This window comes from Sus scrofa, chromosome 7, assembly GCF_054392235.1.
Source record: "Sus scrofa isolate SSC_HxYL_T2T_F1_AM1 chromosome 7, Sscrofa_HxYL_maternal_Yorkshire_Landrace_v2.0, whole genome shotgun sequence".
Classification (NCBI taxonomy): Eukaryota; Metazoa; Chordata; class Mammalia; order Artiodactyla; family Suidae; genus Sus; species Sus scrofa.
This window is the reverse complement of record NC_139389.1, coordinates 38,119,455-38,134,304: the sequence shown is the minus strand read 5'-3', so window position 1 is coordinate 38,134,304 and position 14,850 is coordinate 38,119,455. Positions and strand designations below refer to the sequence as shown.

Sequence of the window (14,850 nt, the reverse complement as noted above, 5' to 3'; positions counted from 1 at the left end):
CATGGTTCTTAGTCCGATTTGTTAACCACTGCGCCACGACGGGAACTCCTGAATTTTCATATAACCCATTTATGCCTCTCTGGTTAAATACAACCGTAGATCCTCTTCCCACCCATCTTTAAACTGAGATTCCTAATATTCTGCCTTTGATGATTAGATTCACTTGTCTTTAATGGCTTTTACAGGTCTTAATCCACCACAGGATTTTGATAAACACTGTACTGCTGTTTCCTAAGTGAATTTTCTATTTCCCTAACTGGACAATAGACGTTCCATTTAAAACCACCTGGTACAATGTTGCACATTTTCTGATTGTTCAGCAAATATTAGCATCTGATGACACATCTGAATAAGAATCTGCAGTGATTCTAAAGCTCTCTGGTGGTGGTTTCAATCCATTTTTGAGATTTATTGCTCAGAAGTTCTTCATATTTCACCTAAATCTATAATTAAGTGCTTTCTTTTTATGTAGACAACAGAAAGGAAGAAAATTCGATCACAACAAAGGAACTATTCATAGTTCTTAGAACAAATAAATCATTAGGAAACTCCTTTACCCTGGTTTAATTTTAATTTATCAAATTACGCTTTATACTTCATTTGTAAGAAATACTTTCATTGAAAAAGCCTAATACCTATGTTCTCATTCAATTACTGAAAGAAATTTATACTCTAATGCCTTGTGTTGATAATGTCCATTTGATTACATTCATTGTGAACCATTAGAGTAGGACATGACTTCTGGAATGTGTTCATAAATACTAATCTGCCCACGATGAACATAATCTTTTGTTCAGACATACCTTGCTTTAATTTCTACAACCCCCAAGGTGTGTATCTCTGCCAAAAGCATTGCCAAGCCATAATCTTTTTTTTTGTTTCCAGTGCCTGCAGCCTATGAAAGTTCCCAGGCCAGGGATCAGAGCTGTGCTACAGCAATGACAATGCTGGATCCTTAGCCCACTGAGCCACCAGGGAGCTCCCAAAGCCATAATCTTTTAAAGAACCCAAATTAAAACTGAGCAACACACCTAACTATGACTCGATGATTCCTATGTCAAACAATGGAACACTTCAGTTCAGTATTTAAAGTTAGAAAAATCATTTTATAAACCATCTAAATACCTGGAACTATTGGCAATCGGTTAGCTAATTATTACCTGATTCTCCAAAATAAAAACACATTTTGATACAAACCAAAACTTTCAAGTGCTCTTTCTCAAAAACTCCCCCTCTGTATTTTCACATCCCTTAAACACACCCAGAATATACATGATTTTCTGGTGTCAATTCTCAGAGGCATCAAACATTTGTGTAGTGTTCAATGCGGTGCATACCCAAGCATTTTGAAAAAAAAAATATATATATATGCCTGTCTTTCTCTCTTTTTAGGGCCACACCTGAGGAATATGGAGGTTCCCAGCTAGGGGTCTAATTGGAGCTGTAGCCGCCAGCCTACACCACAGCCACAGCAACGCAGGATCTGAGCCACGTCTTCGACCTACACCACAGCTCACAGCAATGCTGGATCCCTAACTCACTGAGCGAGGCCAGGGATCGAACCTGCATCCTCATGGATGCCAGTCAGGTTTGTTAACCACTGAGCCACAACAGGAACTCCTGAAAATATTTTTTTAAGCATAAAAAACAATAAAGAGGTTTTTAGAATAAAATGACCTAGTGACCTAAGTGTGTGTTCATAAGATCATATAAAAAATACAGTTTCCACACTCACGGAAGTAGACTGGATGTAAAACAGTCTCATTTCATCTGCTAAAACAGCCATTTATGTGGATCATGAACTGAGCATTAAAATAAATATGCCTTGGAGTTCCCATCGTGGTGCAGTGGTTAATGAATCCGACTAGGAACCATGAGGTTGCAGGTTCGGTCCCTGCCCTTGCTCAGTGGGTTAAGGATCCGGCGTTGCTATGAGCTGTGGTGTAGGTTGCAGACGCGGCTCAGATCCCTCATTGCTGTGGCTGTGGTGCAGGCTGGCGGCTACAGCTCAGATTAGACGCCTAGCCTGGGAACCTCCGTATGCTTCAGGAGTGGCCCTGGAAATGGCAAATAGACAAAAAAAAAAAAAAAAAAAAAAAGAAAATAAATAAATAAAATAAAATAAATACGCCTTATCTTGAACAACACTTTTGTTAATTCTGCATTTTCACGCTTTGAAAGTGGAGAACATACTTGGACTAACTCAAGAATATCACATAAGTACCTTATACCAAAGCTTTTTGTTGTTGTTGTTGTCTTTTTAGGGCCGCACCCACCGCCTTTGGAGGTTCCCAGGCTGCGGGTGGAATCAAAGCTGCAGCTGCCAGCCTACACCACAGCCACAGCAATAGCAACGTCAGGCCCGAGCTGCATTTGCAACCTACACCACGGCTCATAGCAATGCCGGATCCTTAACCCACTGATAAAGGCCAGGAATTGAACCCATGTCCTCATAGATATTAGTCGGGTTCATTACCACTGAGCCACGATGGGAACTCCCCAGAGGTTTTTTTTTTGGTGTTTTTTTTTGTCTTTTTTCCTTTTCTTGGGCCGCTTCCTGCAGCATATGGAGGCTCCAAGGCTAGGCGTCGAATCGGAGCTGTAGTCACTGCCCTACACCATAGCCACAGCAACCTGGGATCTGAGCCGAGTCTGCGACCTACACCACAGCTTACGGCAATGCCAGATCCTTAATCCACTGAGCAAGCGCAGGGACTGAACCCGCAATGTCATGGTTCCTAGTCGGATTCGTTAACCACTGAGCCATGACGGGGACTCCCCCCAGAGGTTTTTAATGAAAGTAGACAAAACCACCCCAACCCCGTATGACTACAGAACATAGTTTTAAAGCTGAAGTCCTGAAAGCCTTTAAATCCAGACTCAAAATCCTGTACAGAATGTGGTATAAATTTCCTCTCATTCTCTTCAGGACAGAGATGGATGTCACCAGCCCCTGAGCCAGCAGAGACTTAGAGCCCATGGAACCAACAGTGACATTTTACTTAGAGGATATGCCACCTGTTCTGAGAAATAATCATGCATCATTTTATGTGTTCAACTGAATTTATTCCTCTTGCCATTTCAGAGTTCAATAAAGCCTCTTTCAAATGATAAAGAAATGAATAAGAAGAAGATTCGAATAAGCATACTTTAATGCTTATTCATGATCTTAGAATGATCACATTTAAAAAGATTTCTGGGGAGTTCCCGTCGTGGCGCAGTGGTTAATGAATCCGACTAGGAACCATGAGGTTGCGGGTTCGGTCCCTGCCCTTGCTCAGTGGGTTAACGATCTGGCGTTGCCGTGAGCTGTGGTGTAGGTTGCAGACGCGGCTCGGATCCCGAGTTGCTGTGGCTCTGGCGTAGGCCGGTGGCTACAGCTCCGATTCAACCCCTAGCCTGGGAACCTCCATATGCCGTGGCAGCAGCCCAAGAAATAGCAACAACAACAACAACAACAACAAAAAAAGACAAAAGACAAAAAAAAAAAAAAAAAATAAAAAGATTTCTGGGAGTTCCTGTCGTGGCGCAGTGGTTAACGAATCCGACTAGGAACCATGAGGTTGCGGGTTCAATCCCTGCCCTTGCTCAGTGGGTTAACGATCCTGTGTTGCCGTGAGCTGTGGTGTAGGTTGCAGACACAGCTCGGATCCCGAGTTGCTGTGGCTCTGGCATAGGCCAGTGGCTACAGCTCCGATTCGACCCCTAGCCTGGGAACCTCCATATGCTGCGGGAATGGCCCAAGAAATAGCAAAAAGACAATAAATAAATAAATAAATAAAAATAAAATAAAATAAAAAGATTTCTTCGGAACAACAGTAACAAAAATGGTCTGTACCAAGGGAACAGATCTCCTAAATTTCAAATCCATGATGTTGCTTTACAAAGTTGTTTCATAGTGGTCTAGTTTTTGCTATATCAACAAAGTCATTTAAAATAGAAAACACATCCATAATTAAACTGGGTGGGACTTTATTAACTCATCTGTACAGATAATGGGCCAACCTTTGCTTTGTAAGGTTAAAGAAAAAGATATCTTATTTCTGCAGTCATGACAAAGCCAGACGCCGTACTTGGGAAGACCAGAAGGCTGTAGGTATTATTTACATGTGTAGTCATTCCTGGAGATAAACTGGACATTTCCATTATTTAATTCAGATAAAACCTACCTCAAAATGCATTCTAAGAGTTATTCTCAATGGGGCTTAAAAACATAATCCTGGAACTAGCATGATTACAATAGTAAGTACAATGGAATTTTCAAAATGTTCTCAGTTGTTACAGGTGGGCTGCCTTCACACTAAGAAGGGCCACGTGGACTTCTGAACAGCAGATATCAGGTCAAGGGGGGCTCACTCCACACATACGGGGATGCCACCCTGGTTCTGAAAGAGGAGTGGGAGAAAGTGTTACAAACAGGTACCGACAGTATTTTTACTTTTTTTTTTTTTTTTTTTTTGCTTTTCAGGGCTGTATCTGTGGCATATGGAAATTCCCAGGCTAGGAGTCAAAGTGGAGCTGCAGCTGTTGGCCTACACCACAGCCACAGCAACGTGGGATCCGAGCCTCATCTGCAACCCACACTGCAGCTCACTGCAATGCGGGATCCTTAACCCACTGGGTAAGGCCAGGGATCGAACCTGCAGTCTCATGGGATACTAGTCGGGTGTGTAACCCGCTGAGCCACAACGGGAACTCCAGGTACTGACGTTAAAAGGCTTGCCATGCAATTGCACATCAAATAAGAACAACGTCACAACAGATGGAGTTTTTTCCTTCTCTTTCTTCCTAATCTAAATAAAAAATATAGTCGAGTGGGTGAATAAAGACACCTCCACATCAACAGGATAACAAAGTGGATTATTCCACATGGGAAACCACCACAGCAATGCAACATGAACTTCCCCCAAGGATTTTTATGCATGGTTTTGGCCTCTGTGTGTAAAATGGCATGTCACATAATCACCCCTCAAAAAAGGTGATTAAACGAAAACTACTTGTCTCTTAAGTCAGTGACGACTGGACCCCTGGGCGTTTAACATACACCCATTAAGACAAGCAGTACATGTGGTTTAGCAAGAATTCAAAAGGCATGGGGAAAGGAAACAAAAGCCCCTATAAGCCAAGGTCCTTAAATATAGTACAACAATCTCCCCACATCTTCATTCCTATAAAAATGATACAGCAAACATGTCCAGAAGAAAAGGACAGAAGGCATCCTTAAGAAAGATGTGCTCACCTCTGTGGATCCAGAAAATGTGGCATCCTTTCTCTCCTCCGCTGGAGCTCCAGGGATCTCGGCTCAGAGTGGAACCCAAGTCCTGCCTCCGAGCCTTCACCTCAAGCCTCGGTGCCCTATACACAGTGGGTTGGCTGGTGCACAGAGAACCAGGGGTCTGATGGTTCAGAGGCCCGAGGAGAGATGCTGAGCTAAGCATCATCGGGCTTGGACCAGCACCAGGCAGCTGACAACAGCGGGGGTAATGATGACGGTGCAGGTAACTCGGTCGGCAACCAGTGGCCAAGGCAAAGCAGCTGATGGCAGGGTCATCTGGTGTACAAGCTGATCTGGTCGAAATTGAACGTGTCCAGTTGCGGTGTTTCGACTACAAGTGAATCTGGTGTACTTTTGCTCCTGTGCTGGCCTGTTTCCCCATCCACCTAACTGCACAGGATAAAAGCGGAGTGATTTTCTGAAAAGCTGGGAAACACATTTCCAACAGCTGAAGAGGCTTTGAAGGAATCTGATTGTTCCTCATTCCTTGGCACAAAAATGAAAACACAGTTTGACAAGCTAAACGTGTTTGAAAAAGAAACACTGCAAAACTCTCAAAAGCCAGGTCTTAAATCTTTTTTCTTTCTTTCTTTTTTTTTTTGCTTTTTAAGGGCTGTGTGGCAAATGGAAGTTCCCAGAATAGAGGGTCAAATCGGACCTACAGCAGCTGGCCTACATCACAGGCACAGCAACGCCAGATCCGAGCTGCATCTGTAACCTACACCACAGCTCAGGGCAACGCTGGAGCCTTAACCCACCGAGAGAGGCTGGGGATTGAACCCGAAACCTCATGGTTCCTAGTTGGATTTGTTTCTGCTATGCCACAATGGGAACTCCCTTAATTCTTTTTATAATGTGTTACCGAACCACTACAATGCTCATGGGAGAAAATAAAATACAGATAAGCAAAAATGGAATAAAAGAGACATCAAAAAGCAACCTGGGGGGAAAAAATAAGCAAAGTAGCCCAAACTCATTTGCCATGTAGATCCTTTCTTATGCATACATATTCATAGAATGTTATATTTTAACACTATGATTTACATACATAAAACATTGAGTATCAGACATTTTGGTTCCAATTTTGCAATATGATGAATAGTACAGAGAAGACATACAGGGCTAAAAGTTACTAAATAGAATAATGCAAAAATGTAGAAAAATATCAAGTGTACAAAAGATGTTTTTTAAAAAAATTTTCTTTTTAGGGTTGCGCCTGCAGCATATGGAAGTTCCCAGGCCAGGCGTCAAATCTGAGCTGCAGCTGTCGGTCAACAGCCACAGCCACAGCCACACTGGATTGGAACTGCACCTGTGACCTATGCTGCAATGTTCGGCAACAGTGAATCTTTAACCCACTGAGTGAGGCCAGGGATCTAACCGTATCCTCTCGGAGACAACCTTAGGTCCCTATCCCACTAGGTCACAATGGGAACTCAAAAGAAGTTTTTGAGGAGTTCCCGTCATGGCTCAGTGGAAACGAGTCTGACTAGCATCCATGAGGACACAGGTTCGATCCCTGGCTTCACTCAGTGGGTTACAGATCTGGCGTTGCCATGAGCTGAGGTGTAGGTTGCAGAAGCAGCTTGAATCTGAGTTGCTGTGGCTGTGGTGTAGGCCAGTGGCTAGAGCTCTGGTCGACCCATAGCCTGGGAACCTCCATATGCTATGGGTGTGGGCACCCCCCCAAAAAAAAGGACAAAAAAAAAAAGTTCTGGAAAACACATTAAAGTTTAACAAAATGGATGAGTCAGAAAATATTAGTGATTGAGGAGGATTGCTTTTAAACAAGTTGCCATTTAAATCTGTTTATCTACTTGCTTTTAGCCAACTTATCACTTTTTAATTTTTAATTTATTTTTCTTTTTAGGTCCGCACCTGCGGTATATGGAAGTTCCCAGGCTAGGGGTTGAATTGGAGTTGTACCTGCCGGCCTACACCACAGCCACAGCAACTCGGGATCCAAGCTGTGTCTGTGACCTACACCACAGCTCATGGCAACGCCAGATCCTTAACCCACTGAGCGAAGCCAGGGATTGAACCCATCCTCATGGATGCTAGTTGGGTTTGTTAACCACTGAGCCACGACATCAATCCCAACATGTCCCTTTTTAGTAGGGCCAAATCATTCATTACAAACCCTTAAAACCAGCATCCGCACACAACGGAAGAGTCTTCATGGGATGTGCTTCTAACTGCCAAGTTTTCATTGTCAAAATAACAGAGGCACATAATGGTATGTGTCTTTTTTTTCAATTACTAGAGTATAGTTGATTTACAACGTTGTGCCACTTCGTTTAGCAAAGTGACCCAGTCATACATATATATACATTCCTTTTCTTATTTAATCTTCTAGCATGTTCCATTCCAAGAGACTGGATATAGTTTCCTGTGCTGTACAGCAGGACCTCATTGCTTATCCATTCTAAATGGAATAGTTTGCATCTACTAACCCCAAACTCCCCATCCTTCCCACTCCCTCATCCTTCCCCCTTGGCAATCACAAGTCTATTTTCCATGTCTATAAGTCTGTTTCTGTTCTCTAGATAGGTTCATTTGTGCCATATTTTAGATTCCACACATAAGTGATATCATATGGTATTTGTCTTTCTCTTTCTGACTTACTTCACTTAGTATGATCTAATGCATCCATATTGCTGCAAATGGCACTATTTTGTTCTTTTTTATGGCTAAGTAGTATTCCATTGTATATATGTACAATATCTTCTTAATCCATTCCTCTGTCGATGGATATTTAGGTTGTTTCCATGTCTTTGCCATTATATAATGCTATGTGTTCTTAATTGGGAGAGAATACAGACCAGAAGAATGATGCCCAGCTAACATGTGCAAATGTTAGATGCTGAACCTACTCATTGCTTTCCCAACAGAGTATGTCTCCTGGCCCAGGAAACCTGGCTTCCTCTCCACCACTCAGCAGAAGACAGAGAAGTCAGAGAAAAATGAGTAAGGGATCCTTTCTTGCCCCTGACCTGATGGGATGGGGTGGGAGAGGGGCTGAAGCCTCACTCTGGAGCTCCAAGTTTTCTGGCTGCGTTAGGAGGAGAGATTACATCTAAATAATCTCCATTACCCTCCTACCATCCTTCCTTGTCTCAGACCTGGATTGGCTTTTTTTTTTTTTTAGCATGCGGATGTTTCTCGGGCCAGGGATTGAACCTGCTCCACAGCAGCGACCCAAGCCACAGCCATGACAACTGTGTCCTTGACCCACTGCACCACGAGGGAACTCCTTGCTTGTCTTTTTTAAAAAACAACTCAGTAATTCAGATTTTGTTATCTTTTTACTGTTTGTCTCTCTTATGAAACTGTAAATCCCCTTGGGGTAAGTCCCCAGTTTCTCTCCTCATTAAACCCAATGCCTCACACACTCCAGGAATGCAGTGAGCGAGGGGAGAAAGCAGACAAGAAAGAAAAGGTTGAAATCAGAAGGGCCATGCACCAGGCAGCTGACAACAGCGGGGGAACAACAGTAAATTTATGCCGGTGCAGGCAGGATCTCCCGTCAGCGTCCACTTCTGCCCGATGGGCAGGATGGGCAGCCTTGGGAAGGACACACCGCCTCCAGCATCCCCCACCCCACCCACCCCCATTTCCCACTTAGGCTTTTCTTTGTTTGGTTTTATTAATAGGAGCACAATAGCATTATTTTCAAAGCAAACGTAGGCTGCTCCTGTTGCAGGATGCTCTACAGAGACGCCTGTTCAGCCTGCCCTTTGTGACACTGGTTCTGTGGGAAAATGAGTCACAGATTCCAGATCCCTGACTCCCACACCAACACAATCAACTCCGTCTACACCCTGGCCCTCAGGCCCATCTTCTCCCACCTCCCTCTCTTTTCTTCCTTCTCTCTTCTTTCCTTTCAGCTTCCCCTCTCCCCGCTTTGTCTCTCCCTCCCCAACCCATGCCCGTCTTCATGTTCACACCCACACCCACACGTTTGTGCTCACACACACACACACACATTTTATATTCCTTCTGAAACAAGAACATAAACAAACCCCCCCCCCCCAGTCTCAATCCAGTTACCAAGTCCCTTAATGACAGAGATGGTGGTGTGTGGAACGGAGCTCCCACCATCCCTACTGAATTCTCTCCACTCCCAGCATCACCCCCGTTGAGGGGGTCACCCCAACCCGTAGAGGCTGGTCCACCCACAGCTGGCGAGTCAGCACCCTCATCCTGTCTACCCTGCACTGTCTACCCTGCACCGGCCCGGCACAGCAGCGGCTTCCAACTGTCTCTTCTTTCCATCTGCTTTCTCTTTTTTGCTCACAAAACTTCCACGTCAAGTGAGTCAAGTTTCCTTCCCAAACTCATAGCCCAGAATGTCTACACTATGATCTTAACCACCTTCCCAACTCTGTTTTGTTTTGTTTTTTTTTTTGCTTTTTAGGGCCGCACCCACGGCACATGGAGGTTCCCAGGCTAGGGGTCAAATCGGAGCTATAGCTGCCAGCCTACACCACAGCCACAGCAACGCCAGATCCAAGCAGTGCCTGCGACCTACACCACAGCTCATGGCAACGCTGGATCCTTAACCCACTGAGTGAGGCCAGGGATTGAACCCACAACCTCATGGTTCCTAGGCGGATTCATTTCTGCTGAGCCACAACGGGACCTCCTGTTTTGTTTTTTTTCCCCCTTCACTTTTTTCACCCACTCTGCAGCCTATGGAAGTTCCCAGGTCAGGGATGAAATCTGAGCAGCAGCTGCGACCTATGCCACAGCTGGGGCAATGCTGGCTCCTTAACCCACTGTGCAGGGCTGGGGATGGAACTCGGAAATGCCACAGAGACAAGTCAGATCACTAACCCACTGTGCCACAGTGGGAACCCCCCAACTCTGCTTTGAAGCCCACCAGGACCATTCCCTGTGCTGAGACCTAGTCAACACCATTCTTCATCTCTTGGGCACGTTTTTTCCCTTCTTTTTGGCCGTCCCTCAGCATATGGAATTCCTGGGCCAGGGATCAGATCTGAGCAAAGTTGCAATCCATGCTGCAGCTGGGGCAACACTGGATCCTTAACCTGCTGTGCGGGGCCGGGGGTTGAACCTGTATCCTAGTGCACCAATCCTGCAGCGGTGCCACAGCAGGAATGGCTGTTAGGCATGCTTTTAACCCCTTCCCCGGGCCCTTGCTCACCTGACTCCTCTTCCTTCACTCCCGGCCAACCTCTCACCACCTGTCCAACCAAATCCTTCACAAAGGTCCTGGGCCTCCTCAGGACCCCTTCCCGCACTCCCCCTGAGGTTAGGAGAACCTCACGCATGGATGCAGGGTCTTCCCAATTCTTTCATCCGTTGCCTTCGTTGGCCTCACGACAACCCTCAGAAGTAGACATGCTAAGTCTGTACACTTTCCAGATGAGGAGAGGGCTTTTCAGAGACATGAAGTGGTCTATCCAAGCTCCCCTCGCCCCCCACGCCTCCCTCCGCATTCTGACTCCGTGTTAAACCCCTAGTTGGCATTTACTGCCTTGGGCGGTCATCATTTGCATCACCTTTCAAGGTTTCCCAAACAAGATTATGAGGTTGCAGGCAGCGGCATGTGGAAAATTTGTCTCAGGGTGTCAGAATACACAAGAGGAGACGTCAGTGCGTATTTGATGGGGTGATTCTAAGAGTGCGGCAAGCCCTGACCCCGCCGGGGGACGCCGTGGTGATTTCTCTCTCCCTCTGACGTCTAATATCGAGATTCTGAGACCTTGACTGAACACTCGGTGATAAACTGCAATAATACACCTTGGCTATTATTAATTTTGTGACTCATGTCCCCCCAAACAGATGGCAAACTCCCTGAAGATAGGCACTTTTTTTTTTGTCTTTTTGCTATTTCTTGGGCTGCTCCCGCGGCATATGGAGGTTCCCAGGCTAGGGGTCGAATTGGAGCTGTAGCCACCGGCCTATGCCAGAGCCACAGCAATGCGGGATCCGAGCTGCGTCTGCGACCTACACCACAGCTCACGGCAACGCCGGATCGTTAACCCACTGAGCAAGGCCAGGGATCGAACCCTCAACCTCATGGTTCCTAGTCGGATTCGTTAACCACTGCGCCACGATGGGAACTACAGCACTTTTGATAAATAACATGAGACCTGTTGATATTTGAACGGGGGCCAGTGTTGGCCATGAGTTAGAGGAATAAAAGGATAAAAGGCGGGGGGAAACCACATTTCCAAAACGCAAGAGCAGGTGTCATCCGGTATGCTCACTAAAAACACTTTGATTCAGAATTCAGATTCAGTACCTTCTCAACCACATACTTCTTTACCCGATTTTTATTGAACATATATGATCCCAGCAAGCACACTATGAAACACTGAGCAAGTGGCAAAGTGACACTGGCTAGAGGCTGCGCCATGGACCTGTGGCTTGTGTCCCTGTGGGTGTGGGCGCTTGTGGCCGTGATTCACAGTGCACACACATCTCTCCTGTTAGCAAAACTCTGCCCAGTTTGCAAAAGAGGATCGAATACTCTAATACTTTACAGCGTTCTGCAAAGAGCTTCCGCAACATCAGAACCTGGAAGTCACTGAGCAAGGACAGGGCATCTGGGAGGATTTTAATAGTCAAAGGGTTTCAGGACAGGACAAGAACTTCACCCTTTAGAACTGAATGGAGAAGGTACTCACAGGCTCTCCCCGCAATCCATCCTGCCCTGGGGCTCCTGGAGGTCCTGCTTCTCCCTTTCCGTGACAAAAAGAGAGAGAGAATCCCACATTCAGCTATGCTGACCAACACAATGCTACATAACATTACATACGAAAGCACATTGGTTACAAACAAAAATAAAAATTGCTTCTGGGTTATTTTTTTCCTTTCCTTTTTTTAAAGTTTAGTTGATTTACCATATTGTGTTAGTTTCAGGTATACAGCAAAGTGATTCGGCTTCTATATATATATATATATATATATATATAAACACACACATAGCTATACATATATACAGACATATACTCTTTTTTTCAGGTTCTTTTCCATCATAGGTTATTACAAGATATTGAATACAGTTCCCTATGCTATACAGTAGGACCTTGTGTCTGGATTATTGACATTAACTCTTCCTGACATCAAATAACTCATTCTGAAGCTCATAAAGTGACTATACACATGCAAAATCAATACATGACAGCAGATAATTGAGTTGTTATAAAAGAACTATGGTACGTGTATGATCATTCTTTTAAGAACAGGATTCATCTTTCTTATTTCAGAGTAAATGTGATTTATATCACATCTGTATCAATCCTTTTCTTTTTCTTTTTACTTTAAAATTGATCATCCTGTTGGATATAACGCAACCTTGCCTCCCCCGAACGGCATTTTAAAATCAAAACTTTCATTAAGAATGGAGTTATTTATGGGTTCCTACTTGAAATTATTTGACTTTAGTATCTATTTAAAATAAACACCTAGGCGTTCCCTTCGTGGTTCAGTGGTTAATGAACCTGACTAGGATTCATGAGGATGCAGGTCCCTGGCCTCACTCAGTGGGTTAAGGATCCGGCGTTGCTGGGAGCTGTGGGGTAGGCCAGCAGCTGTAGCTTTGCTTTGACCCCTGGCCTGGGAACTTCCATATGCCATTAAAAAAAAAATCACATCTGAAATGTGTATTTTAGGTAGCTCTTAGGATTATAATAGTTTTCAATTACATATCTTTTTTTTTTTTTTTTTTTTTAACAGCTGACCTGTGGCATATAGAAATTCCTAGGCTAGAGGTCAAGTCAGAGCTGCAGCTGCAGGCCTACACCACAGCCACAGCAACACCAGATCTGAGCTGCATGCGCGAGCTATGCCACAGCCACAGCGACACTGCTGGATCCTCCATCCGCTGAGTGAGGCAAGGGATCGAACTTGCATCCTCATGAATACTAGGTTGGGTTCTTACAATGGGAACTCCTAATTGCATATCTTTAAATTACTCTGCGAAAATTATTTATGCACCTTATTTTGCATCCACTTTCTGACACACTACAAGTGTTTCCCAAATGAATAAATAGCTAGTGTGAAAAAAGGTATCTGTCACTATGTTTACTAAAACAATACGTATTAGCTGAATTTAATCCTAAAATGTATTGTATCCACAGATCAATACAGCTATTAAACTGCCTGGGCAAAAATAAAGGGCAGTTGATGAGAGCCTCCTGGAATACCCATCGCACACACCCTCAAATACTGACTTCTTGAAACCTATCAATCACCAAGAGCCACGATGTTACGATGTTGCGTCTGTCCAGAAAAGCATTACGTGTTTTATTTATTTATTTTTTGGCCACACCCACGGCCCGCGGAAGTTCTCTGTGCCGCAGCTGAAACCAGAGCCTCGTCAGTGACAATGCCGGCTCTGTAACCCCCGAGCCACCAGGGAACTCTGCAAAGTATTATATCTTAACAAGTGCTCTGGAAACGGTCATGTCACACTCGCATCACATCAGGGAGAACATTTCATCCTACATGAGAGCAAGAGAGAAAGTAAAACAGAAACAAAAACATTTTTCTTGTAAATGCCTCAAATACCTGAGTCAAAAATAAGTTTAATGGGGAAAGAGTCTTAGAATTCATGTACTGAAGCACCTATCAACACCGTTTCCCACAACTTCATATTCTAATGAACTCTCAAAACTGTACAAAATGAACCACAGAAGGGAGAAGCAATAAAACTTGGCTAACAGAATCAGCCCTCAGGAAACAAATCAAGCCATATCACATTATATAAACACTGCTTCTCCCACATTTATGAATTCTTGCATTTCATTAGCACAGTGAAACACCAACTAAAGCCAAATATTTCATCTCTTCCAATTTTATTTACAAACACAAGATGACAGTTGAGGACAGAAGGAGCAAAGAATGTTTTCCTGTAAATTAACCAAACTAGGGGAAGGGGAGGTCTTGCCAATTCACAGAAAAGCTTATGAAAATGTCAAAGAGAAACAAAGATGTATGTTAGGGTCACAAAAGCTACAACTTGAAAAGCCTGAACAATCGGCGGAAAAGGCCATGTCGGGCCTAACACCAGAGGGAAATGATACACTAACAATTCTGAAATCATCAGTCCCCAGTATAAGCAGCTTGCGGCAGGAAAGAGCCCTCTGCAGAAAGTCCCTTTGTCTTGTCACCAACCTTAAACCAGCACCCGCCCTGCCCCTCTACTCATCTCTGGCCCAAGCACACCTTCCAAATCTTTATTTTTGGCTGCACCTGGGGCAAGTGGAAGTAAGCCAGGGATTGAACCTGTACTATGCTGGATCTTTAACCCCTAGGCCACCAGGGAACTCCATGGACTGTTTATTCTTAAGGGCTTGATTTTGAGAGTATAAAGAAAATTGGGAAAAACATCTGTGGATAGGGCTGAGTAATTATCAAAAAATGACAGCCAGCTAAAGAAGAAATTGACAGAACATTGTAAATTGACTATATATATCTATATAGATATATATATATACCCAAAGCAAAAGGATGGCTGGGAATCTTTTCCTAGGAATGGTCTCTTCATTCTTTTTTTTTTTTTTTTTCTTTTTACTGCCAAATCTGAGGCATATGGACGTTTC

The 14,850-nt window shown here is 44.2% G+C and overlaps 1 protein-coding gene across 3 annotated transcripts in view; it reads right to left on the bottom strand.

Annotated features, from left to right (window-relative positions):
- Positions 1 to 14,850, bottom strand: part of COL21A1 (collagen type XXI alpha 1 chain) — a 193,988-nt gene that overhangs the window by 41,200 nt on the left and 137,938 nt on the right. For all 3 annotated transcript variants that reach the window (XM_084967938.1, XM_084967936.1, XM_084967937.1), the window contains one exon: positions 11,932 to 11,985. In XM_084967938.1, the coding sequence (XP_084824064.1) occupies positions 11,932 to 11,985 (54 nt within the window). The remainder of the gene's footprint in view (positions 1 to 11,931; positions 11,986 to 14,850) is intronic.